The 24,850-nt window shown below is 44.6% G+C and overlaps 1 protein-coding gene across 1 annotated transcript in view; it reads right to left on the bottom strand.

The window, feature by feature from the left end:
• trpc5a (transient receptor potential cation channel, subfamily C, member 5a) overlaps positions 1-24,850 on the bottom strand; it is a 72,726-nt gene that overhangs the window by 18,429 nt on the left and 29,447 nt on the right. Inside the window, exons 4-11 of the mRNA XM_029141597.3 lie at positions 24,494-24,744; positions 19,435-19,551; positions 19,286-19,348; positions 19,025-19,162; positions 18,540-18,746; positions 4,119-4,256; positions 2,616-2,814; positions 393-532 (exon numbers count right to left, since the gene is read on the bottom strand). Of these exons, the coding sequence (XP_028997430.1) occupies positions 393-532; positions 2,616-2,814; positions 4,119-4,256; positions 18,540-18,746; positions 19,025-19,162; positions 19,286-19,348; positions 19,435-19,551; positions 24,494-24,744 (1,253 nt within the window). The remainder of the gene's footprint in view (positions 1-392; positions 533-2,615; positions 2,815-4,118; positions 4,257-18,539; positions 18,747-19,024; positions 19,163-19,285; positions 19,349-19,434; positions 19,552-24,493; positions 24,745-24,850) is intronic.

Raw genomic sequence — 24,850 nt, forward strand, 5'->3', positions numbered from 1 at the left:
TATATATATATATATATATATATATATATATATATATATATATATATATATATATATATATATATATATATATATATATATATATATATATATGTGCGTGTGTGTGTGCTTTAAAGCGGTATGGATGCATGTGTGTGGACCTGTGTAGGAGGGCCACCCGCCAACCATCCGTGACTCACAGCTGCTGCAGATGGCCTGGCCGTCTGGCGTGTGCGTTTGAATTCAGCATTTGCGCCTAATAAATAGATACATCTTGTGTACATGTGGAGCGTCTAGCTGAAGAACGTCGACTGCGCCGCAGACGTCAGCGCTGAGCTGAATGCTGAACTGCCCACAGCGCAGCAAGGGTGCTTGAAATGACGGGGCTCATTGGTTCACTGTGTTCTCCTTACCTTCACGTAGGCCACTATCTTCAGTGATATAGTGGCCAGGTAGAGGGAGTTCATGGCGAAGTCCATCAGGTTCCACCAGTCGTGGATGTACTCTGTGAATCCCCCATCCCACATCTCCTTAATCTCTGCCCAGATGAAGCCTGAAACACACACACACACACACACACACACACACACACACACACACACACACACACACACACACACACACACACACACACACACACACACACACACACACACACACACACACGCACACAGCTGGTTATTTACATTCCCACTCAGTCATGCATGTATGAGCACATTAATTTTATCCAGCAGGAGCCTCTGCTTATTTTGCTCTGTGACCAAATTAATGTTAAATATTTTCTTTGGGAACAGCAGCCTCGGGGTATTTAAGCAGAGGGCCAACATTACCTCTGCCTGACTGACTTTGGACAAAGTCAGGTTTTATTCTCAATAAATTGAGTGAGTCCAGTGTGTGTTTGTGCTCTGCAGAATATCAGCTCGTCTGTGCCTCCATAATTATTACCTACTTTGTGCCCATGCAAGCAACTAACTAACTTTGACCCTGGACAGAGTCCTCGCCAGCATCCAACCTATAAACTGCTCGAGTGACCCTGATTCATCAGCTCCCCCCCGCCGTGTGGCGTTTTATGCACGTCTTAATGAAGAGCGCTGTTGTAAAAGGCACTCAGCGTTAATGAACACCGCTCCATGTGCCGCTGCCCAGGAGCCGGCGGAGTCCGAGTCGCAGCGGCGCTGCTTCATGCCGTTTATCTCTTTAAGTGTATAGGAACGCGGCCTCTGCAGCGCCGAACCTGGCCGCGTGCCTCACGGATCCCAACGGGGTAAACAGACGGGGGGGAGGGGGGAGTGAGGGTAACCAGCGCCCACCGGCGTCCATGAGTGCTTTGGAATTCCTGTGTAGCGGCTCCATGGCTGCTCCTCAGGCTGCGCCCGAAGGGGCCTGACAGATTTAGGTTCTCCAGCTTTTATGAACCCTTGCTCTTCCTGAAGCTCTGCAGCATGCACGCGTCATGTTCAGGTGGCGTAGAGCAAGCAGATAAAGAAAGTCCCATGATGCCAATGCTTCACCGGCACGTAACAGAATGTGTTCCGCCCTATCACCAACATTAACCAGCTACAGCAGTGGTCAGCGTTTCTTCTCCATCTCAGAGTTTTGCAGAAGAGGAGACGAAGGAGAACAGATGGTTTCGTATTTTTCCAAGTGATTATGGTTAAGATTTGGAAATGATTTGTGTCATCTTAGCGAGAATATGGAGATGTAATCACATATTTCTACACCCACCCACCTTCGCTCACACACACACACACACACACGCACACACACACATATGCACACACAGCCGCCTCCTCCACACACACCCACATCCAAACACACACACACAGGCCTCTCAGTGATTAGCAATCAAAAATAAGGAGACAGACAAGAACTTTCATTAATTTTGAATCTGTCTGTCTTTGTTCTGGCTAATAACTGGACAGTGATTCATTTAAATTTACAGTATATATGAGATCTGTGCTTATAGTAGTGAATATCCTGGAAGTTACTGGTCAAAACCGAGGTTAAGACACCGGACAGTCCACCGTTCACAGCCCTGACACAGGGAGACAAACAACCAGAAGCTTCTGCACTAATGTACATGTCAAGATTTAACTTGATATTTCTTTGTTTTGATGGATTTACTTATTTTGACTCATGGCTGCACTTTCATTAATGAGATGGAGATGCTTACTGTATACGTAAAAAATAGTCGTAGCATTACTGTTAATGAAACAATGATGTAATCATGTGTTATTGCCGACATTTCCATTTGGAGATGTAAAAGCATGACACATAGTTGCTATTCTCCTTTGAAGAGTACACTTGAAATGATCAATTTTGGGAATGAATTTTAAACATCATAATACTTTTCTATAAAGGAGCATTACATGACTTGAATAACTAGAACAAACATCTACAGCCGCAACTGTTCCTGCCTCCACAGTGGACTTAATGTGTGTCCAGCGAAAAGAAAGAAGTTCAGCGCTTCTCCAGACAAAGCTTCTTTGTTTTACCAGACAGACACGTTAGTTGCATCACAAAATATTCACTGCTGTGAAACTGCAACACAACAAACTTCACAACTGCACCGCTGGGGCCGAACCAAAACAAGATAATTACAGCCCCGACGGTGCTGTGGGACAACGCGTACGTACCGAGCACCCAGGGCAGAATCATCCACTCCACGATGGTGGGCGGCGGACCCTGCATGTGCAGGTTGGTGCGGGCGATGTGCTGCGAGGCCAGCAGCAGCAGGAAGAGGAAGGTCAGGTAGGACGCCGTGTGACAGATGAACTTGATGAAGGGCTTCTTGATAAAGCGTCCCAGAGCGCTTTTAGGAGCCAACAGGTAGATCTGATACGGAGAAGCCGGGGATGAAGCCGTTAGCGTAGAAAAGAACAGAGCGACAGCACAAGTGAGGTAGGGAGGAGATAAACAGAAGGGAGAGAAACACAAGGAACGGAGAGGACGATGGAGGTGGAAGAAACAGAGAGTAAGATGAGGAAGGAGAGAGAGGAGACAGACAGTGAAGAAACAGATGGGAACATGATGAACAAGGATACGTGGACGAAGCAGTTTGTTTTTTCCTTTTTTATGATCCAATGAAAAACTAAACGTTTGCTGTAACGTGTCAGGATTTCAACGGTGAACACGTCACGCGCTGGCGCCGTCTGACTGTGGTTAACTTCGCTGAGTCACGCTGCCGTAAAGTACACGGGAGAGCAGAAACAAGCAGGCGCCGCGCTCACACGAACGCTGCGGACGCTGATTGCAGTTTCATTCTCTGTTTCCTCAAAATGTGAGCTCTGACTAAAGCCATTGTTGGTTGTTGAGAGCGAATGGCTCCATTGGTCCGAATGTGTTGTACTCAGCTGAAGAATAGAAATCAGCCAGGTGGTGAGTCATCAGCCTGTTGCAACCTAGAAAAGCAGTTCTAGAGTAAAAACCAAAATATATTTACTGTGAGATTATCACTTAGTACAACTAAGCAGACGCCAAAATGCGCCCCTCAGCGTAGTGAAATAATGGGAGCTAATACTTCAGACGAGCGTCTGTTTTCGACCGTGTTTGTTTATGGGTTGTGAGCTTTATTTGACGGCGCACTTCAGTGTGGAGTGCTCTTATTTACATACTCAAGTGTCTGGACTGAAATAACTTACAAATATGTAAAGTGCTTTGCTTTGCTGAAGCCCGCTAACATTTTCTTCGGCTGCTTAAAAATAACACCACAACTCCCTCCTGCCACTGTTTGTTTTTTAGGTCGAGTGCTGCCCGTTGTTTCCTGGCAACAACTATTGATGCCAGTAAACAAAGAGTTTTGCTTAATTGCTGCCTGGCAACAAATTAACCTTGTGGAAAAACCAGTTGTTACACAGAACCTTATTTCCTGCGCTGTGTCTCTGCCTCTTCCTCTATTGCCACTTTATTCTTATTCATTATTTTCATTATTCTCTGACCCTTGTTGTTTTTGTTGTCTCCATCCACTGATGCTAATCGTTGATTTGTGTAGTTGTTTATATACAGTATATATAAATTTGTACATTCTGCCCCTGCTTTGCCAGCGAACCTCAACCCTTTTAGCTTTTTTCTCATATCCGTTTCTCTCCCTCCCCGCTGTGCCTGTTGTCCTCTGCACCTTTCTGTGTTTTCTTGCTTACCAGTGAGAAGACGGGGAACAGGAGCCCGATGATGAAGCACGTGACCAGTTTGACCGCCCAGTGCCGTCTCCTCCAGCCTGGGAAGCCGTCGTACCACAGTGTCGCCAGAAGCTGCTGGCAATTCGGCTGCGCCACAAACTGGAAAGACAGAAAGTAAGACAGGGACGGTGAGAATCAGTTTGTTGAAAGTGTTTTTCTCTTTTCTTGACAAATGTAGTTTTCAAGGGCTTTTTTTAAAATACTGCTGGCAAGAAAATGTGAACTTTCAAGACATGTGAGCGCTGTCTTTCCTGCTACCTTGAGGTGCCAGGTTGTCGTAGTGCTGAGCCGGCCTAAACGCCATAAACACGGGTGACATGAGGTTTTATTGCAGCTGAGAAACTTTTCAGGGTTCCTATAACTTTGAGATGTCTCAGAGTTTTGTCCAGAGATTGGCTTGTTGACGCTCCACCTCACGACCGAAAGGACAAGGACACTATAAGACGAAATGAGTCTCCATCATAGGGTGGCTGGGCGCTCCCTTGGAGATAGGGTGAGGAGGTGGGCTTCCACCGGAAGTGTCCGGGGAGAGGGATATTCGATAAGCGGATGAAGATGAATGGATGTCTCAGACTTTGTGTCCTTATGTCTGCTGCTGTCACTCCCCTGTAGCTAAAGCTGCTCAGTCTTTTCTTTTTTTCACCAACACGGCAAGAGATCCATAAAGGTCTCTCCATCCTGTCCATTAGAGAGAATGGGACTTTGGCCATTTTGAGATCAAACCCGAGTTCAAAACGAAACAGTACACACGAGAGATTTCTGGCTGTGAAAACAGATGCGTATTTCACCCACGTGTAATAATTACATGTTTTTCTCAGTACATCAATTTTATTTACAAAAAAGTTTTACATTATTCATTTTTACTATTCTTTCCAATATTTTTAATTTACAGTACAGAATAATATACTCTGGATTTAGCTCACAATGAGAATGCTGAGGAGGAGGTAAATAAAGGAGAGACAGATTATATCAGTTCAGCCTCCAAAACCAGAAACACCAATAACGACTCCAGCCATCAGAATATTAAAATCAGCCACTTAATAATGTTCACTTAGTCGATGTTTCTTCTTTCTATGGATTATGACAAAATAAAGGTTACCTCACTAACAGGTCTGCTGCTGCTGCTGTGCGGTTCAGGTTGCTTTGATTTACATCTCATTACGTCTCATCCAATAATACAGCTGGCATTAAACCAGAGACTGTTTGTCTCTGTCAGCCCTTCAACTGCCCTCTGAGTCAGAACAATCTAAGCCCATTTTCCGTTTACTTCATTTCTTCTTCTTCCTCCAATTGTGCGTAACATTTCTTCTCTATTCTCTCTGCTCCCTCCCTCCTCCCTTCCCTTGTTCTCTCACTAATGTTGTCTAAGTTAACTTCTGTTGTTTTCTTTCCAACATCGTCTGCCTCGCTCGTTTTCCTTATGTCCCTGCCTTTTACCTCCCTCACATCTGTTTTGGGATGATTAGATGCATCTGCACATCTGCAACTTAGACGCATAATCTAAAAAGAGTCAGGAAACAGCAGGTCACCGATCACCGTGACCTGACTTGCGCGTGCGTGTATCATAAAGAGTGTATTTTCTTTATGACCCAGCGGCTGAGTGAATAAGTAGGAGAAATAAGCCAGCCCAGTTTTGCACATCTACCTTCACACAAGGACACACAACTGTCATTTACCTTAAAGATGAATGCTGCCAAAACTGCTCAGGTCACCGACTGGCTGTCAATCAAACACGATGAGCGGATATGTTTTGACAGCTCAACAGTTGGTGGTGGCTGAAGATTTCCACACTGTCGCGCTGTCCTACAAGTGTGGGTTTTATAAATAATTGATCCTAGAACATGTTACCAGGACTGTTTATAACCCTTTCTCCACTGTCGAGCAGGATTGTACAGTATCGCTGAATTTCCATTGGAACAGCTTTGCGTCTCACCCAGTCTGCTACTGAACAGCCATGGGAGCTGTCCATGGTGCTGATCTGTGCTGTATACTGTTGCTAAGGACTGTTTTTCTCCTTTGATGATTTTATATATAAGACTAAATTAAAGGTTTTGCTTAAAGGAACATAAACATTTCAAGAATGCATCATCAGGTGTTGTTAAATATTGTAAATAGTAGTAAGTAAGTAAGTAAATATTGGTTTAGGCTGATTCGAAAGTTGTGTTTACTGTGACGTTATTGTACAATATAACAGACTAGCAGGAAAGGCTTGAATGGTTCCCACTGTAAAAAGTTTGTGTCTTTATGCGGGAGAAGTTCTTGAAATGAATAGCGATTCTTTTTGTTAAGCAGACTGCACTCAAACCATGGACAATGAAGACGGGTGTCTGTCTCACTGAATGACTATCACACCACTTCCTAATAATCATAATCAGCGTTAATCAGTCTAATCATCTGCTGTCTTACACATCTCATAAACAGCAACTTGAGAAAACAACAAGGGATGTGACTGTACCACACACACACACACACACACACACACACACACACACACACACACACACACACACACACACACACACACACACACACACACACACACCATGCTTCACCCTGTCAGCTACAGTAAATGGGCAGTTGTGTTGTTGTGTTGCATGTACGTGTGTGTGTGTGTGTGTGTGTGTGTGTGTGTGTGTGTGTGTGTGTGTGTGTGTGTGTGTGTGTGTGTGTGTGTGTGTGTGTGTGAGAGAGAGGATATTGGATAACACGGGGATTTAATTATATAGATGAAATGATAGAAGCGGATAAAGGAAGAAAAGAGGTTGAGAGCGATAAAGTGTTGGAAGTCAAACCAAGGTGGCTGCTCTGTTTTCCCCCTCTTCTCTCGCTCCTTTTCCTCTTCCTCCTCTTTTTCTCCTTACATCATCTAATCCTCTTCCTCCTCGTTGCTCCTCCCTTAATTCTCTCTTTCTCATTTTGTATTCTTCTGAACTTATTCAAGGTCCTTTACAGTTCCTCCTTTAGAACTGTCTTTTCTTATCAACAATATTTTCTCATTGTAATCCTCCCTCTCTCTCTAAATGCATTTTCTTTTATTTCTTTTAAATCTCTCTCTCTTTCTCTCATCCCTTCTTCCTCATCATAAATCATCACATTTGCCTTTTTTGCTTTTCGTCCTGCTTCCTTATGTTTTTTCTCCTAGTTTCGTCTAACCTCCTTATCTCTCAAACATTTTCTCCACCTCTTCCCCACCTCCCGCTTTAGTCAATTCAATTAGCATTTCCTCATCCCTCAGTTTTTCGTTTCATCCTTCTTGCATCTCTCTGCACCCCCCTCCCTCTCCATACCTTGCCTGGCTCCATTTTGGTTTCCTGTTGCTATGGCAGCAGTATGCTAATGCGGGAGCTGATCTCTGGGCTTCACTAAAGTACAACGGTCTCCCCCCTTCTTTCGTCGTCTGTTTTAGTCTTGAGTTCACCGAGCTCTAGTCTGCAAACATCTTCGTCACAGTTTACTATCCAGACAAAAGCACTCGATGCTCATGTAACTGATGTGTTCACAACTGTTTCAACCAGTCAGGAAGCAAGAAGGAGGGACCACAGCTACAAGAGAAACATGAAAAAATGTGTTTTGAATGTTATACATACAGTCAATGATTTATTATTAAGTGAGCACTTTAACCAGCAGCCGTGAATCATCTTAAATTGCGTAACAGGAATGAAACCTGGGTGGGTGGGTGGCATGTTTCATCCTGTGGTCAGTGAATATCAGCTAGTTTTAGAGAACATAAATGTGGGAAGTATCCAGGCAGTGGAGGCCAGATGATCTGGGAGACATAAACAGCGTCATCCCGTGAACTGCTAGACTGTGAGCTCTGTGGTCCATCAACAGGAAGAATGAACACACACACACACACACACACACACACACACACACACACACACACACACACACACACACACACACACACACACACACACACACACTTCAGCCGCTCCCTCTCTCTCCAAACAGGACCGGTCGGTGGTGTGAAAACTGCAAAGGATCAAGTCTTAAACTTAATCTCAGTGTGCCTGCAGCGCAGACACTACACCCTTTCATGCTAATCCAACAGTGGCTTTGCATATCACACACACATTGGTCAGGGCATGAAAGAGATGTCTGACAATGACTTGAACTGGAGTTAACAAGGGCTTTACTGCTGAAAAAAAATCGAACTTGACTCTAGAAAAAAACAAAATACATCCATTTCAAGTGATAAATTCATCCTCTGACACAAAATATTCACATTTAAACAATTACTGCATATGTAATGGGTTTGCGACAGCTTTTGTTTTGCTTAACAGGGAACAGCATTACTACTTATACATCATGCTTTTGGTATTTTTTCACAATGCATCTATGTAACAGCTACATCTATGAAGACCTTCAATTCTTATTAATCAAAAAATGGATTCAAAATAATACCATAATCATGCAGTTTAATTTCATTGTAAATCTGGACCCTGACCCTAATTATTTCAGTTAGTGGGTTAAGAATCAAGTTTAGGGCTTTAATATTAGATTAAAGAACAAGCTATTCGTCATATCAACTGATATTTCACCATCTAGGTTTGTCAAAACTTCCTTGCTCTTCTTGATTCATAAAACAGCTTCAAAAACTCACTCACACCCACGTTCTGTAGCAACACATGCACCCACAACAACAACAAACTGTCACAAAAACTAGGCCAACACATACCATGAAATCCAAACTGCTCAGCGCCCACTGAGCCTCAAGGATTTCAAACTCGCAGCGATGCAATCGCGGTGCGTTCGGACGAGCTGCTGCCAGTTGACACGAACTGTACTCCAGGAAATTTTACATTGCGTGAAAAGTTTATCAGAGTCATTACTGGTGACGCGTCTTTTTTTTTCATTCATACTCTGCTAAAAAATCTGCAATCACAAGTAGACAGAGGCACAAAGGCAGGGAGTAATTCTTAATGATTATTAAAAGCACTCTGCTCCAGCAGCTTCTCCAGAGAACTGACAAGGAAATTTGCCGAGTGGAAAACTCCAAAAAGCCCCGAACCCCATTTTTTAATAGCTCCTCGAGAAGAGGCTTCCGATGACTCACGCTAACCTACTGAGCGAAGCAGCAGCCTGAGGTAGCGTGACATGAACAGGTTTTAGCGTTGGGCCACTTACATTACAGGCCGAGGGTGTTCAGAACGCCATTACAGGTTGCGTTTGTGTTTTTCGTGGGGAAAGGACAAGGTCAGAGCCCGAGCACACGCCAACTGTACATAAAATCCATATCGTATGAATGCGAATGTGCCGAGTTCAACAGTTCAGCGCGACCGTCCTCTCCACTGACATTATGACTGCAATCTGCTGCTCACAGCTCCTTTCTGCATAATTCGATTTCTGGGCAATCTGCTCTGCCCACTAAACTAAGAAATATGCTAACTGTAGCTACACTATGTAGAGCTAATTCAATTTCTCTTTGGCCCGATGTAACCTTCCCTCACCACTAAACAAAGCAGCAAACTAACCCGGAGCTGTGCTAACGCTAATTCAATCAGGCCGTGCACATCGCTATGACTTACATGCAAATGTATAAAAAGTGCTCATGTTCTCTGGGGGAAACACTGCAGTCGCCTGTGGCTTTTCTCTGTTGTGTCCATTGTTTTCTTATTCTCTCAAACACATCTATTCCTCCCCGTCCTGTTCCTCGAACAGTATATGGTTCTCTCTTTTTCTAACTTGTCTTTATTTTTTTATTTTTTATATTACTTCAACACAGTCAAGCACTAACGCGTACTGATAGGGTGTTTCCGTGGGAAACAATGTTGCTGAATCCTTAAACATCGGCTGTACAGAAAAAAGCTCCAGCTGCTTCGACGCCGCTCTGACGAGCGAGTCGCAGCCAGTCAATGCTCTGCCACTGGAGCATTAGCGACGTTCAATGCAGATGTTGGCAGACATCTGGCAGTTTGACTCGCAGTCAGACGTCCTCTCCCATTAAGCTAGAATGCACCATTTCTTCAAGATAAATTCATGCCGTAGAATCAAGTCAAGCAAAACGTGTAACACAGTCAATTAAACGATGAAGAAACTGGCTCGATTAAAAGACATTTTGAATCAGATCACAGTGTCGCACTTCCTCCTCCCCCACTTTGCCTCACAAAGTCCTATTGACGCCCTGATGTCCAGAGGTCTTTAGTGATCAGATTAGTAGCAATTTGTATAGATTTGCGTGTGTGCGCGCATTATTATCTGACTCTGCTGAGGCTGTGTGCGTCTACAATACAATAGGGTGGCAGAGCGCTCAAGCAAAGGCAATCAACACGAACCATTAACGAAGATAAGATGGAGGGTACAAAAACAGAACGCTGCAGATGTGTTGTGTGTGTGTGCTGATAGATTAATTAAAGCAATAATTCATTTGGATTTGGTGAATAAAACATGAATGAAGGTCAATATATTATTCAGTTGTCGCCACAGTTTACTGAGCCAAACACACATAAAATCAAACAAAGACGGACTTGGGTAGACACACACACACACACACACACACACACACACACACACACACACACACACACACACACACACACACACACACCATCTATTATGGAAACTGTTCATGTATAATTTATGAGCACGGCAGGTATCACAGGCCTAAAGGAAAGAAAAAGACAGTTAAATGATTCAAACACACACTGTGTGTACAGATCAGTCCTGTACGAGTCCTGCTCTTCTCACGCACACAAACATCCATGTTTTAGGGGTTTATTTTGAGTTTACGGAGGTTTTTTAGCCTAAAGTAATTATTTATTATACTTCACCACACCCAGTGACAAGGTCGATCATTTGTTCTTCTCTTATTATCAAATTTAGTCAAAAGGAAACAACACTACTGACAACATTAGTGAAATCCTCTATGTTATGGATGCAGTCAATACACGGTCAGTGCCCCCCTATAACGAATGAGTGAATCGCTGAGGAGATCAGCCTGTGGCACTGTTGAGGAGTTACTGCTCGAACAGGGAATCTGCATGTGTGAAGGTTGCCAGCAGTCGGAGGCGCGAACGCTGGCTTCGATAAAACACTGGACCAGCACCAGCAGCTGACACGGCACCTTTCATTCTGCGGCCCTCCACGGGTTCCACGCAGCGCTCTGCGAACGGCTAGCTACAGAGAGAAGCAGGTGGAAAAGCTCCGTAAACAATAATTTGAATTTGAATCATTTATTAAAGCATCACTTCAGAAATAATTGACCCACGCCGTGCTGATAGACTGATTATCTGTCATTTTTCAGGAAAAAGGTCAAACATCAACCCGTTTTCCCATTTCCTGATTAGCTTCAGCGCTATCATCCATTATCCCAACTCCTTTTCCTTTTTAAAGGTTAAAGGTGCCCGGTCCATTGCTGCATAAATAAGCTAGTTGTAGGAAGAGCTGTTCCAAGCTTTGTGCCACTGCTCACAATAACTCCATCCACTCCCACCTTGTTAACATCACATGCTCCTGTTGTCCTGATCGCTGCCATTAATCACAATGTCACACGAACATCATCTAATCCAAAGTTTACGTCTGGAGCATCTGATCTCATATCCATTCTCCTCTACCTGACGCTTTCTGCTCTCTCTGTTCTTCCACACAACGCGCACGGGTCCCTCGTCTCCAGCGAGACACCGAACGCGAAGCAAGCGGGGCCATTTTCCCGCCGCCCTGCTGCATCTGACTCACCCGTCCGTTCGCTGACTCTATTTCTGGGCCCGCGCTCCTCGCTTCCACCTCAACGCCTCACTGCGGCCCTGCTTCTGCTTCTGCCGCTCACCTCTTCCTTCCTGCTGCCATGTCGGCTCATAAGCGCCCGTCCCCCTTTCATCTCTACATCCCGCTGTCTCCTACAGGCGTCATCATCCGCTCCCTGTATCGCGCCGCGTTCCAGCAAGAGAAACTCCGACGTTTAAAATGTCACAAGAGGCTGAGTTTCATCAGTGCGGCTGCAGTGAGCGAAGGCCTGCAGTGGCTGAGAGGAAACAAACAGACCAGCGGGAAAATGGGAGAAACTGTTCTGTCAAAAGACTTCTTTTTCAAAAGATTTCTTTTACATATGAGTCAGAGAGTACTTGTGTGTCTACATTAATACTTCTAATACTTGAAATCATCTTATTGTAATGGCGTCTCAACTGCTCTTACTGCGGCTTACACTCATTTGCATATGGTGTGAAAATCAGTGAGCCATTAACTAACAGAGAAAACAATCAACAAAACAAAGCCACACGATCAGCCTTCGCACATATCACATGAAAAACAAAAGCAACACCGGATAAAAAATATTCAGAGTTTTAAGCCTTGTTTTGCAAATGAAAGATTTAAAAAAAAATGTAATTTTTCATCCATTAAAATATGATCTTCACATTTAGGTTTTGGCTCCAGGAGGTTTTACTGGTTCTGAATGAAAAGGCTTTTAACATTGTTTTACAGTTTACATTAATTGTTTTACAAAGTATTTAGGAAGCTTTGGTTCCTTTATAATTCACATTCTTAGCAGTCATTTGAGATTCTTTACTGTATCTTGGTTTTCTTGGAGAAAAGTAAATAATCTGTTATGTATTATTATATTATATCACTTTATCTCATCCCTCTTGCTCTTTTTTCTAAAATGTGATTCAAACGGTTTTTATCTGCAATCCGAGGCAATTTGTACCATACAGAATTTTTAGAAGGGCAGTGATTCACCCACAGAGTTTCAGTTTCACTTAATGAAACTACATTTAGTGCTCAATATCTGTGTGTGTGTGTGTGTGTGTGTGTGTGTGTGTGTGTGTGTGTGTGTGTGTGTGTGTGTGTGTGTGTGTGTGTGTGTGTGTGTGTGTGTGTGTGATTTAAGTCGTGCTGTTTTTATCTTGTCACTTGCCTGGACACTAATATACGCCGCTGATCCATGTTGCATTCACATTTAAATAATAGCTTTAATAAAATAGCAAAGTACTATGATTAGTCTGGTACTAATCTACAAATACAGCTTGTAATAATGCAATAATCAGCATGAAAAACAGTCCAGCAGAGGTCTGAACTGTCAACCCAACCTGATGGTTTGGAGCCAGTTCTTACTGTAATTTCAACAGTCAACAACGACAAATACAAACAAAATTTGAACCGGTTCTGAGTTGATTGCAGTCCAAACGAGCACCTACTGCAGACTGGACTGATGGTAATTTAGAAGACACAAATGGTTCTTAGGGCAGCAACTATCCTCCATCATCATTTAATCTACCAACCATCGTAATTAAGCATGACTCCTGGCTCAGCCTTCGCCACAATGAGCACCTCTGCCAGGCAGCTTGTCACTTCCTGTGTGTCAATCAGAGTTTCTTTGGCGTTTAGATGCTCTAAAGCATCATGGGTAATCTACGCTGCGTGAGGGATTGCCCATTAAACTGCACCCACTGAATTGAAACCAAAGTTCCTTCAGCGTTACGCAACCCTCACACACTGTTCCAACCTGCCCGCCACGTCCACACTCCTCCCTGTCCTCATTCTCTCTGCCGCTTTCGCTTCAGATCATCAGAGCATGGGTTAAACCATGAACACATCGTCTGCATCTACAAAAAAAGTGTGGAGGGACCTGGAAACAAGAGGACAGGAACGGTGACTTCTGAAGCCTGTTATGACTGATCAGGGCTATGGGGTGTAAGGCTGAGACCTTACAAAGAGTTCCAAATACATTCATGCTGGTAATCGTTAACATACAGATTTGAATGTGTGTGTGCGGTTACACTACTGTATCAGTCATCTCCAGTTTTTATTGGGAGATTGACTTTGCCATCTTAGCAGATGAACCTTGTAGAGTTCAAACATTGCTTTCTGTTTGTTCATCCTTTCCCTGCAGGTGCTGCCTGATGCTTGATACCTGTTTGGTCCAAGTGCCAGCCACACAGCGCGACACACTGAGTCAGGACTCAAATTTTTTCTCACTAACTCAGTAAAACTACTTAAATATTCATATAATTGTGCAGTTTTTGGCAGCCTGAACCATTTGTGACCTCTGGCTGTATCCGTGACCTTTGGTGCAGGCCATTTGCTGGACTGGAGGCATTTGACATTACATTACATTTCAGTTTTAGTTTACATATTTGTTACTTATTAAATCTTTAAACACAAAATACAGCTGGAATTGAGATGAAAGTGTTCTTATCAATAACAACAAGGTATTGATGGTAAATTACAGCTTCTTGGCCAATGCACGGTGTTTCACAGAACACGTGGGAGCGCATGTGACCTGCTTCATGCAAACATTCATGTGCGTCTTTATTGGGGAGACAGCACACTGTGTGATTTTCAGCGGGAACAATGCAGAGACGACAAAGGATATGCAGGTCTCAGTTCCCCGACACACACACACACACACACACACACACACACACACACACACACACACACACACACACACACACACACACACACGCAGCATTATGTAATTTGCTCTAAAAGCCTAATGTTGGTAAAACACTGCAGTAGCACTTAGTGTGCGACACCTTGACCCGTTTCATAAAGCATACACACACCAACACACACATGCAAAAAGACACAAAGCTGCCAACAAATAAATGAATAAAGCGCAGCTAAAGAGCTAAAAGCGGGTTATGCAGGGAAGCAAATACACCAAAGAATACGTGAAGCTGAAACGTAACAAGGGTGAAAATAACTTGAATGCTGCAGGAAAAATAAGGGGTTCGGATGGGAGCGACGCAGCGAACAGAAAAGATAAAAGTTAAGAGGGAGACGAGGAGGATGAGGAGGAAGAGGTGAAGAACTGGAAGAGAAGGAGATGAAGAAAGTTGGAGGGAGACAGTCAAAGGATGTGGCGGTGGAGGGGGAGCGGGCTGCAGTGAGCTTACGTAAGCGCGCGCCGCTCATGCGCCGTCTCCCGTGGCTGCTGCACACACGGGTCCACGCAAACACACAAACATCTGACACTCGGCAAGAACACAAAACCAGCAACATCTGCGGGGAAACGGAGCGCCGTCCGCACGTCGCCTCCGTCCGAGAGGCTGATTTGGCACCTGCCTGCGTCTCCAGCATCTGTTCCCGCGTGCGACCTTTCGTGTCCGGCGCCATTAGCGCCACCTTTACACCTCTGAGGCCCTTCACCCCCGCTTCAGCCGGTGCTGTTTCCACTTCTCCACAGTAGTGCAGATTATAGTGACAAACGCCTAGATTTCAAATCCACCTCAACACATGGACCCTGATTACCTTCTTTGATTCATCAGAAGGCAAACCCAAGTATGGGTATGTGTAGTCACTGGGCAGTTTAATCCTGCTCTCAACACTGTAGTTGTCTTTTGTTGATGGAGTTTTAGGATTTTAAGGAGGCTACAGAGTCCGTGAACTGCAGTCAGACATTAAAAATGCATCTGCAAACACACAGAACTCTCTGTAACCCATCCTCTCCTCCTCTTCCTTGTATTTCTCGCCTTTTTCCCGTCGAATACCCTCCCACCTTTTTATCTCGCCGCGTCTTCATCTCTGCTCCTCTTTGTGCATGTGTTTCAGACTTGGCAGGGAAGTAGAGCCCAGTAATGTACAACTGGTCACCAACTCGAGCCGCTTCTCTCCCGCGCTCCCTCCATCGCGCCTCCTCCCTCCCCGACAACCAAGGAAAACATATTTCTGCTGACATCTGCCGCTCTCCCCTGAAATCCATTAACTCCTCCTCCGCTCCGCTTCCATCCCCTCTCATCTGTCTCCCAGTCCGCTTTGTCTCTTACTTCACACGAAATTTAAGGATGTGAGTGATTCCCGGTGACAGCTGTCTCAGGCTCTGTTTACTCGCCCTCCTCTCTCCTTTTTGCTTTCAGTTCGTCTTCCCTGCATCGGTTGCTGTCAGATGGGTGACTTTTCTTGGCAGAGATGCTTCAGGTGGACAGTACGGACACAGGCGCGTTTGTCAGGACATCTGAAGTTATTTTACTGCTACGAGCATTTTTTACCAAATGGTTTCAGAATTATATTCAGACACTGGCCAGGAAATACTTTTCACTTGCGCGTCTTCCTCTCTCCGCGTCCTCTCTGTCTTCACATCTCACTCCTCAACAATGGGAAAAACATCTCATTAACCACCGCCGGCTCCCTCTCAGAGGCTCTCTTACGCCTTAAATCTTCTCGGCTCAGACCAAATATGAGCATGTTTAATTGTTGGAGCTGGAGTTACTGCAGTCTCCAAAGCACCGCGGGGTGTTTTTGAACAAGACAACTTTCTACTTTTTATATTACTCAAATGGCTGCTCTGCTCGCCCCAGACTATACCTCACAGCAAGGTAGACGGCAGCCAACTGAATTTCTGTGAGCCACGTTGCAAGGAAGCATGAAATTTAATTAGCGTATTACAGTTCAAGGTGTGAAGTAGTGAGGGAAACAAACTTATGAGTCACTGCCGGCGTCGTCATCGCACCTGTCCTGGTGCAGTGTGATCATAAAAAGCTGGCCATGACTCTAAAAACCCACATGGGAAACCAAATCATGTACTGTGAGTGTCGGTGAGTGGCCCTGATACCTTCACACCACAGCAAACTGGGCAAAGTCCTGCAGCAGGACGAGCCCAGTGTCACATCACATTCACATAGCACAGAACTGCCAGCCCGCGTGTTCTGCGGCCACGTCGGAGGGAACCGATGCAGCAGTGAGGCTCACAGTGCTCCTCTCCTGGTGCCTTTTTGCATCACAGAACACACAGAAAAACAGTACTGGTTTAGCTGCTTTTACTGCTCCAATACACACACACAAAAAAAAAGAAAAACTCACTTGATCCCATTTCAATCAATATGTTAATGAAATGATTCTTTCTTGTGTCTAATAAAAAAGGAATCAAGACACTTATACAACATTGCCAACACTTTTTAACCCGATAGGAGACACTCGGCCTGATTGCCTTCACAAACACGCCTCCCTTAAGTCTCAGTCATAAATAAACTGCACTTAGGTCATTAGGGAAATGGTTGCACTGATGTTCATTGCTCACCATCTGTAAGCAGTAACAGGAAATGTCCTGGTCAATACGGAGTAGATGTTTTATTGAATTGACTATTCAAACTTTTTTTTCCCATTTAGTTTCTCTATTTATATGCTAATGTCAGCGATCCCTATCCGGTCTGAGCCAACGTTACAGTATATATTATCACCTCTATCAATACTACACAAGGGTAAGTAAGCAGTTTTCAGCCTTCTCCTCACATTTTCACATACAATTTATGGACCTCAAGACACAATTGTGGTTCACGTTCCTCCTTCCTTCATCTTTGTCTGCCATGCGTTGGACAGAACTCTCTAAATAACACTTGTTTAGTTATGGACAGCTAAGCTCTCCCTGCTGATTAACGTGATCAGGTTCGTCAGTTAGCTGCTGATTGACTGAAGACCCTGGTCAAGGTGATCAGTATTAGCTGGGACAGGGAGAAATGGAAAACCAGCAGGACTGAGGCTGTGGAGGACCAGGAATGAACCCCTGATCTGAACATACTGTCTACAGCCAGCATGCTTACTATGCAGAATCACTTGCTCTGGTTATTTGGTGAAGTGATGGTGCTCATGCCATCACTCTTCCATCTGCCTTGCACTATACTGTGGCTTTGTCACCTCTGGGACTAACAGAGAGAAAGAGCTGCACTTCCTGCTCTTATGACTCTCTGTCTGCCTCACCAACGCACCATCAAGTGGCTGCTGTCATTGCCCTCTCCTCCCGCTTTAATCTCCCTGCCAGCTTCCCTCCGTCTCACAAAACTGGAAACAGCAGGGAACAAACAGGCGGACCCGCACAGAAAGACACAGATCATCGCTGGCTTTTCTTACTTTCTGTTTTCTATCAGATCTCCATGTCTTTCTCTCATTTGATCCTTTTTGGCCTAAAGAATCTGCTGTGTTTGCTTTGAGAGCGCTCACGCACTCACCAGCTCATGCTCAGTCTTATCCTCATGCCGACGGCCTCATTCGTCCTCTCTGCTCATCTCCGAACCCTACCTGCTCACTAGACCTCCCTCTGCCTCTGTCAGTCAGCTCCTATTGCATTCTCCTGACGCTCTGACAAGTCCCGCGAGGAGAGTGACTAAGTCCCTCCAATTCTCAGACAAGCGAACGGTGAACTGCGTGTGTGTTTAAGGCACATTAAGAGATGCAGTCCACAAAAGGCTGCAAATATGACTTCTATTGTCAACATCACAAAATACAGGATCAATGTGTGGCGGCTAGGTCTGATCCAGCCATCAGCAAGAAGAACAATAACAACAACAACAACAGCAACAACACACTTTATGTTCCCAGTTTTCAGCAATGCTATAAAAAAGAACACCTTCAGTGTCTGATTTTTAACAATCAATAAAAACCTTCGCTCCAGCGGCCTTTGAGCCTTTTACGCCCACTGATCTACAGTACAGAAAGCCGAGCTCCTACCTCTTTTTGGTGGTACTTGATGGCCAGTTTGAGCTTTGCTAGGTCGTGGCACTGTCTGGGGTCCAGTTCCTCGCTCTGATCATTGTCTCTGTGGTTCAGGATAGTCTCCAGTTCTCGAGAACTCCTGGCCTGATCCAGAAGATCCTTGGCGAAACGTTTGCACTGCTGCGATAGCTCCTCATACTCTTGACGAAACTCATTCTCTACCTGAGAAGAGGACGATGTTATAGTTTAGGGAAAAATGTGGTTAGCTGCCCATAACTTTTATTTTAATCATTTTAATTAGTCTCTCCAGGTCACACGAGGTCAAATGCAAATGCAATATGAATAACTGTTATTTTATTTGTATTTTATTTTATGTAATAAAACGTCTTTAAAGCGGCTCTGAAGGCTCCTGGTGGATCAGTACTTCACTGTGGTGTCTCATTTATTACACTATCGCTGTATATTGAGTAATCCTGAAAGCATTCAGAAAATAGCTGTACCTTGCTAAGTTCTTTGAGTTCCCAGCCCAGTCTGAAGGCGGTGAGGATGGGATCTTCACTAGAAAGTGCAATGAGAGAGGGCGAGGCCAGGGCCTTGTAGATGTTGAGTCGAGAACGGGAGTGTCGAAGGCTGTCAACCTACAGAGGGAGGCACAGAGAGGCCATGACCACCAGCAACTACGAGACATTTGTTATTCAATTATATTTACTGCACATGAAAGTATTGCAAAACAATCAGAACGAATAGAAATAGGCACTCACCTCTGAACTGGACACACATTCAACACAATCACACCGTATCTGATGTGGTCTGGGGATAGTGACCTGCAAAAAACAAGATGAGAAATTGTCCTTTCCGTACGTCCTGAGCGTGTTTCACTGTGCTGTCGTGCTGTAATTTGCATCGTCACCTTTCTCTGTACAAGTAGTTTGATGATTTCGTAGTTGTTGGTGTGAGCAGCGAGCATGATGGGAGTTATGTCCGGGGTGAACTCTGAAAACTGACTGTCCATCATCAGCGACGGAACCTGGGTAGAACCAAGACAAAGCATCGACATCATATTGAGCTAGAAAATACAGATATTTAATAATCCTGTGTCAGACATTTAGTTGAAAGTGTGCTTATTCATGAGCCCTCAAATAGATCAAAATATACAGTATATATATTTTTGTGTGCAATTAAAAAGCCAGGCTTTAGCTCTACATGCAGCACCGTTACACAACTGAAAGCAAAAGGCAAATTAACCAGATGACAAATCCAATTAAAGCCACTTGAATAAGATTTAAATAAATTAAATTAGTGCAATGTATTCGAGAAACGGCCTTTCCCGCTCACTACAGAGGCCCAGTTATATAAAGTAACCTCATCACCCGGACTCATTACATCCCTCGTTGACGTGCCTCTGAACACCTGCTGTAGTTTAACTGAAGAGAGAGCGTTTCATTACCGGAAGAAACTGCCTGGACCGTGAATGCAAAAGCACTGATGATACTGTATGTTCGGAGCAGGCTGTACCTCTGCAGACTGTGCCACTGTGATCCACATATCTGGATCAATTCTCCAATATTTCCAGGCAGCCATTAAAATCCCATTAATTTCTGTACAACATAAAAATCCATCAGTGGGTACTTAAATGTTGGTACATTGTGTAATCCGTCACGTGGAAAATAAAACCTGCATTATTGTTGTCTAAATCACTATAAAATGTTCTATGGAGCAATGATCTGTGCCCTTAATCCAATCTCATGAAATTGTCATTACCAAATGACAGAACATTAACATAAATACGATAACAACAGACAACTGCTAATTAATTTCATGCAATACATAAATAAATAGAAAAACAGTGGCTCTCAATAATTGATGGGAAAACAAAGCAGGATAGACAGCTATTAGTGTGGAGCTTTAAAAGTGCAATCACACAGCGGTTCCTGATTCAAGAACAACTGAACTAAACCTTCATGAAATGAATATAATAAAAATTGCCACGTGGCTGCTGACATCCATGATCGACGGGCGTTTTGTTACAAACACAGTTTAAAGCTATTTTCTTGATATGCTGCGTTTATAACTTCTTCATATGTTGCTCGTCAATGGTAAATTAAAGAGGTGCTGCAAAAATACATGTCACAATTCATGAAACCACACACACACACACACACACACACACACACACACACACACACACACACACACACACACACACACGAGAAGCAGCAGTGAGGACCAGGCTCGGGGAAGAGGAGGAAACGAGGGAGGGGATTTGCTTTCATCTTTCAGTGAGAGAACGAAGCAGAGAGCTTTTTCTCGCCCTTCTCATCTTATCCTTAGTCACTTCCTTCCACTCCGCTCACCTCCACTCTTTCCACCTATGTCTCCACACCGTTCTTTCTCTCTCTAACACTGTTTCTGCCTTTATCTAATCTTCATCTGTCTCCTCATCTCTCCCCCCTTCCATCCTTCCTTTTCCTCTCCCTGTAGCTCTCTCCCCCTTTGCCTTATCTCCCCCCACCTCCCTATCTCCCCTCCTCTGCCAAAACCTTTCTCCCCTCATTTGATCTCTCCCTCTTTCTCCCCGTGTCTTTTTTTTTTCCTGGCGTGATAAGTGGTGTGCGAACAGCTGCCACGGACTGGGCATCGCACACTGATTAAAAAGACGGGACGAGCACACACACGCGCACACACACAGTATACACAAAAAGGTAGGTGCACTCAAACACACCCACACAATGATCTGACTAAATTGTTTCTTGTTGATTTCTTTGTATGATGGATTTTATCTTTTAATTCATCCAAACCTTCCCATTATAGCAGGGGCTTTTAATGAACACAGCTCAGCTCCTTGGCTCATATGAGAAGATGCAGCAGAAATGTTCGCTATTCACTTAAAAGGCATCCTAAGCTTGCCCAGACGCTGTGAGCATGACGCACGCAGCCCCGGAGCCGCGTGGTGCCGAACTATGATTGGTCAGCACTTTCTTACGCCGGTGGAGATTGATTTAGAGCAAGACAACATACATAAACATTAATCTAGCTACGACGTCTGCACTGCGAACCTTCTGCTCCCTGTCTGTGTGAGAAGCAACCCTGAACTATAAATCCAATCTAGGCCACAGCCATTTCTGGTGGGACCCTGCTAACTCTCTGCACCAAGTGTAAATCAGCCTTTACAGGTATTGACACACAGTCCGCTAAGCAACGGCAATAAACTCCAACCCCAACATCGCCTGACTTGGCCTCAATCGCGTCTAGTCTTTAGTAGAATCACATTATCCTAGTTAAATTTGTAAATTCTGTTCCAAGTTAAGGAAATAAACTAAAAGAACAACTGCCTTGTTCAATTCTGACTAGATGTAAAAATACTGTTTTATTTATATAGTTATAAACTGTGAGCTCAGCTTGTGGTCATTTCAATTTTTCTGAAAAACTTGTTCATGTGTCCTTGTGTTAATTGCCCACTGATGCTGTGATGGCAGCAGGCCGCCGCATTATGTACTGGACTAATCACTGGCAACGCTACAGGTTTCATTTGTCGGCACAGTTTGACTTGTGGACAGGTGAACCCGCAATCAATCCAGTGACCTGCTGAGCTACGTTCTAATCAGCAGTCAAAAAGTCTCTGCGGATCAAAAGACCCCGGAGGGAAAAAAATTAAAAATGAAACAAACCTAAGAACTGCAGATCAACCCTTGACGTTATATAAAAGAAATCAATAAACACTCAAACCACTGAAGGTTTGAGCAGCAAAAAACATTTTTTCTGATTCAAGTTAATAGACTTTCCACACTATTGATCTTCACTGTTGTGGTAAAATACTCAAAGCTCAAGAATGATATTTTGTGACTGCACGCTTGTATGTTCACATTTGGAGACACACTGAACAGCTCTCGCACACACCAACACGCGCACGCTTAATCTTTTTGCCTCACACACGCTTCGTACATCAAACAGCGGCGGCAGCAGCCCTCATCTGCATAGCGCTCTGCCTCTCTGTCACTATGTCCCTCATTTCCTCTCTGTATGTCGGCTCTCCCTCCCTGTCCTGCACTCTCTTAATCTCGCTCTCTGTCTCCAAGATTTGTCTTCTCCCTCCTTGCTTTTATTTTCTTTTTATATGAGTGCTCAGGGCAAAGACGTTCACAAGTTATCCCATGTTTTATGGCTCCCTTCCTTCCTTCCTTCCTTCCTTCCTTCCTTCCTTCCTTCCTTCCTTCCTTCCTTCCTTCCTTCCTTCCTTCCCCACCTTGCTGCCTTGCTCCTCCCATTTCTGATGAGCCGACGATGCATTTGGTCGCGATTGATCATGGATGGGGGAGGGGAAAAGAGCGAGAGAGCGACAAACGGAGGGAGGGCAGATGAAAGAGGGAGCAGTGGAGGAGGACGAGAGAGCGAGAGAGAGAGAGAGAGAAAGCAGCATTAGAGGAGGAGGGAGTCAGATTGAGTCAGATGGAGAGCGACGGCAAAAAGGTCAACAGTTTTGCTCGCCAAGAGAAGATAAAAGGCATCGACTCTACCTGCCAGCTGAGAAAGAGCAGTTTAGCAAACACGCATCCAGTTTTTAATACAGGTGTCGCATGCAGACACGCACTCGCACAGCTACTTTTACAGAGATGATCAAATTCGATGCTCCGTCCATCACCTTGAACCCGCTTTTATCTGTCCTTGCTGGTAGGAGGAAATAACACACATGTCAGACGTGTTCTCCAGCACTGGGCTTCAGTGATGTCTATGCAAGTCATTGTAATAGTTTACATACACAGATGGCAAAAACTAATGAGAATGACTAAGAGCCTAATAAGGGGATCCATCTGCTTTACACGTTATCGGTCCATTACCGGGCGTTAGTCGGGTCCAAGTTCACCTCCTTGTTAGCTCAGCAGGCCAACAACGTCATCACAACACGTCCTGCATCAACCCAATAACAGCATCCACCGCTTCCTGTTCACGCAGCACACAGACGTTAAACACCCTGCCAAGGCCGCGTCAGACCACATTCCAAATGAGCACGCCTTTATTTTGCCAGAGGCCGAGGTGAAAGATTAGAAACCATTAGACTGCGCGTTGTGACGAGTCTGCAAACAAGTGCTGCACCGAAATCATCTAGCGCTCTCAGCCAGAGCTCCAAGCACCAAGCACAGGCTGGTTGTTTTATATCAAAGCCACTTTGCACTCACAGACCCTAAATCATGTCACTTACCAAATATATGGGATAAATAAGGCGGCTGAATAAGATACGAGGGAAAATCGAGCAAAATAAGAAGAAAGTGAAAAATTTGGTGGATAAAAGCACAGATGAAAGCAGTAAAGTAAAAAGTGAAACAGAAACACAGCGAGAGCAGATTTGTTCCCATCTTCGTCCAACTGAGAGGCGACCAAAAACCTTCCCACAATCCTCTGCTTCGGCCAAGGGTTGGTTGCCATGGTGATTGCCTCAGGTCCAGGAATTAATACACAAGTCTTTATTTTCTCCTGTCCGTCTTTGCTCTCCTTCTCCACTGCTGCCCTCGCTCTCCCTTTACCTCCTCACCCCTGGTGCACCCCTCTCATCATTTGGGTCCTTTGGCATCGCTCCCCTCCATCACCCTCAACACCTACACACAACTAAACTGTGCAACATGTTCTTTGTTCTGCCCCACACAAACGCAGCAAGCAGACAAACACTGCATCCAGCCCGTCAGAAAATCCCATTTCACAGTGTCTATAAGACGAGATGCCTAATTGTCCTTCTCTCAGCAGAATGTGCCATGGAGCATTACAATAAATGGATATACTACTCATTATCACACACACACACTTATACATTAAAATGGAAAAATATACACAAGGGGAATATGCATGGATGCGGAGATCCAAGCGCATGAATGTGTCTGGATGCAGCAGATTAACATACATTTGCTGTGTTCTCACGGCGCCTTTTGTTTGAGCAAGCAAACCTCCACACACGCACATACGCACACACGCACACACACCTGTTTTTCTCCGCTGGGCCTCCTGTGCGACAGCAGCAGCTCCACGGCGCCGACCACTTCCTTCCTGATGGCGTAGAGCAGCGCGTCGCCCGTGTGGATGCCGTGGTCCAGCAGGAGCTCCATGATCTCCAGGTTCTCGTTCTCGATGGCGATGAGCAGCGCGCTGCGGCCCAGCGGGTCCAGGCAGTTGACGTCCATGTTGTAGTAGACCTCTGCCTCACGAAGGGCATGTTTGACCCCTGCATAGTCGCCTGGGGAGGAAATAGGAGAGGTTTAACACCTGGAAAAGCATACAGGTGGTTCAAGCTTCATCAACACAGCACCTTTAAATATTTAAAAGAAATACTTCTTCCACAA

The sequence above is a fragment of the Betta splendens genome, chromosome 2 (assembly GCF_900634795.4).
Source record: "Betta splendens chromosome 2, fBetSpl5.4, whole genome shotgun sequence".
NCBI lineage: Eukaryota > Metazoa > Chordata > Actinopteri > Anabantiformes > Osphronemidae > Betta > Betta splendens.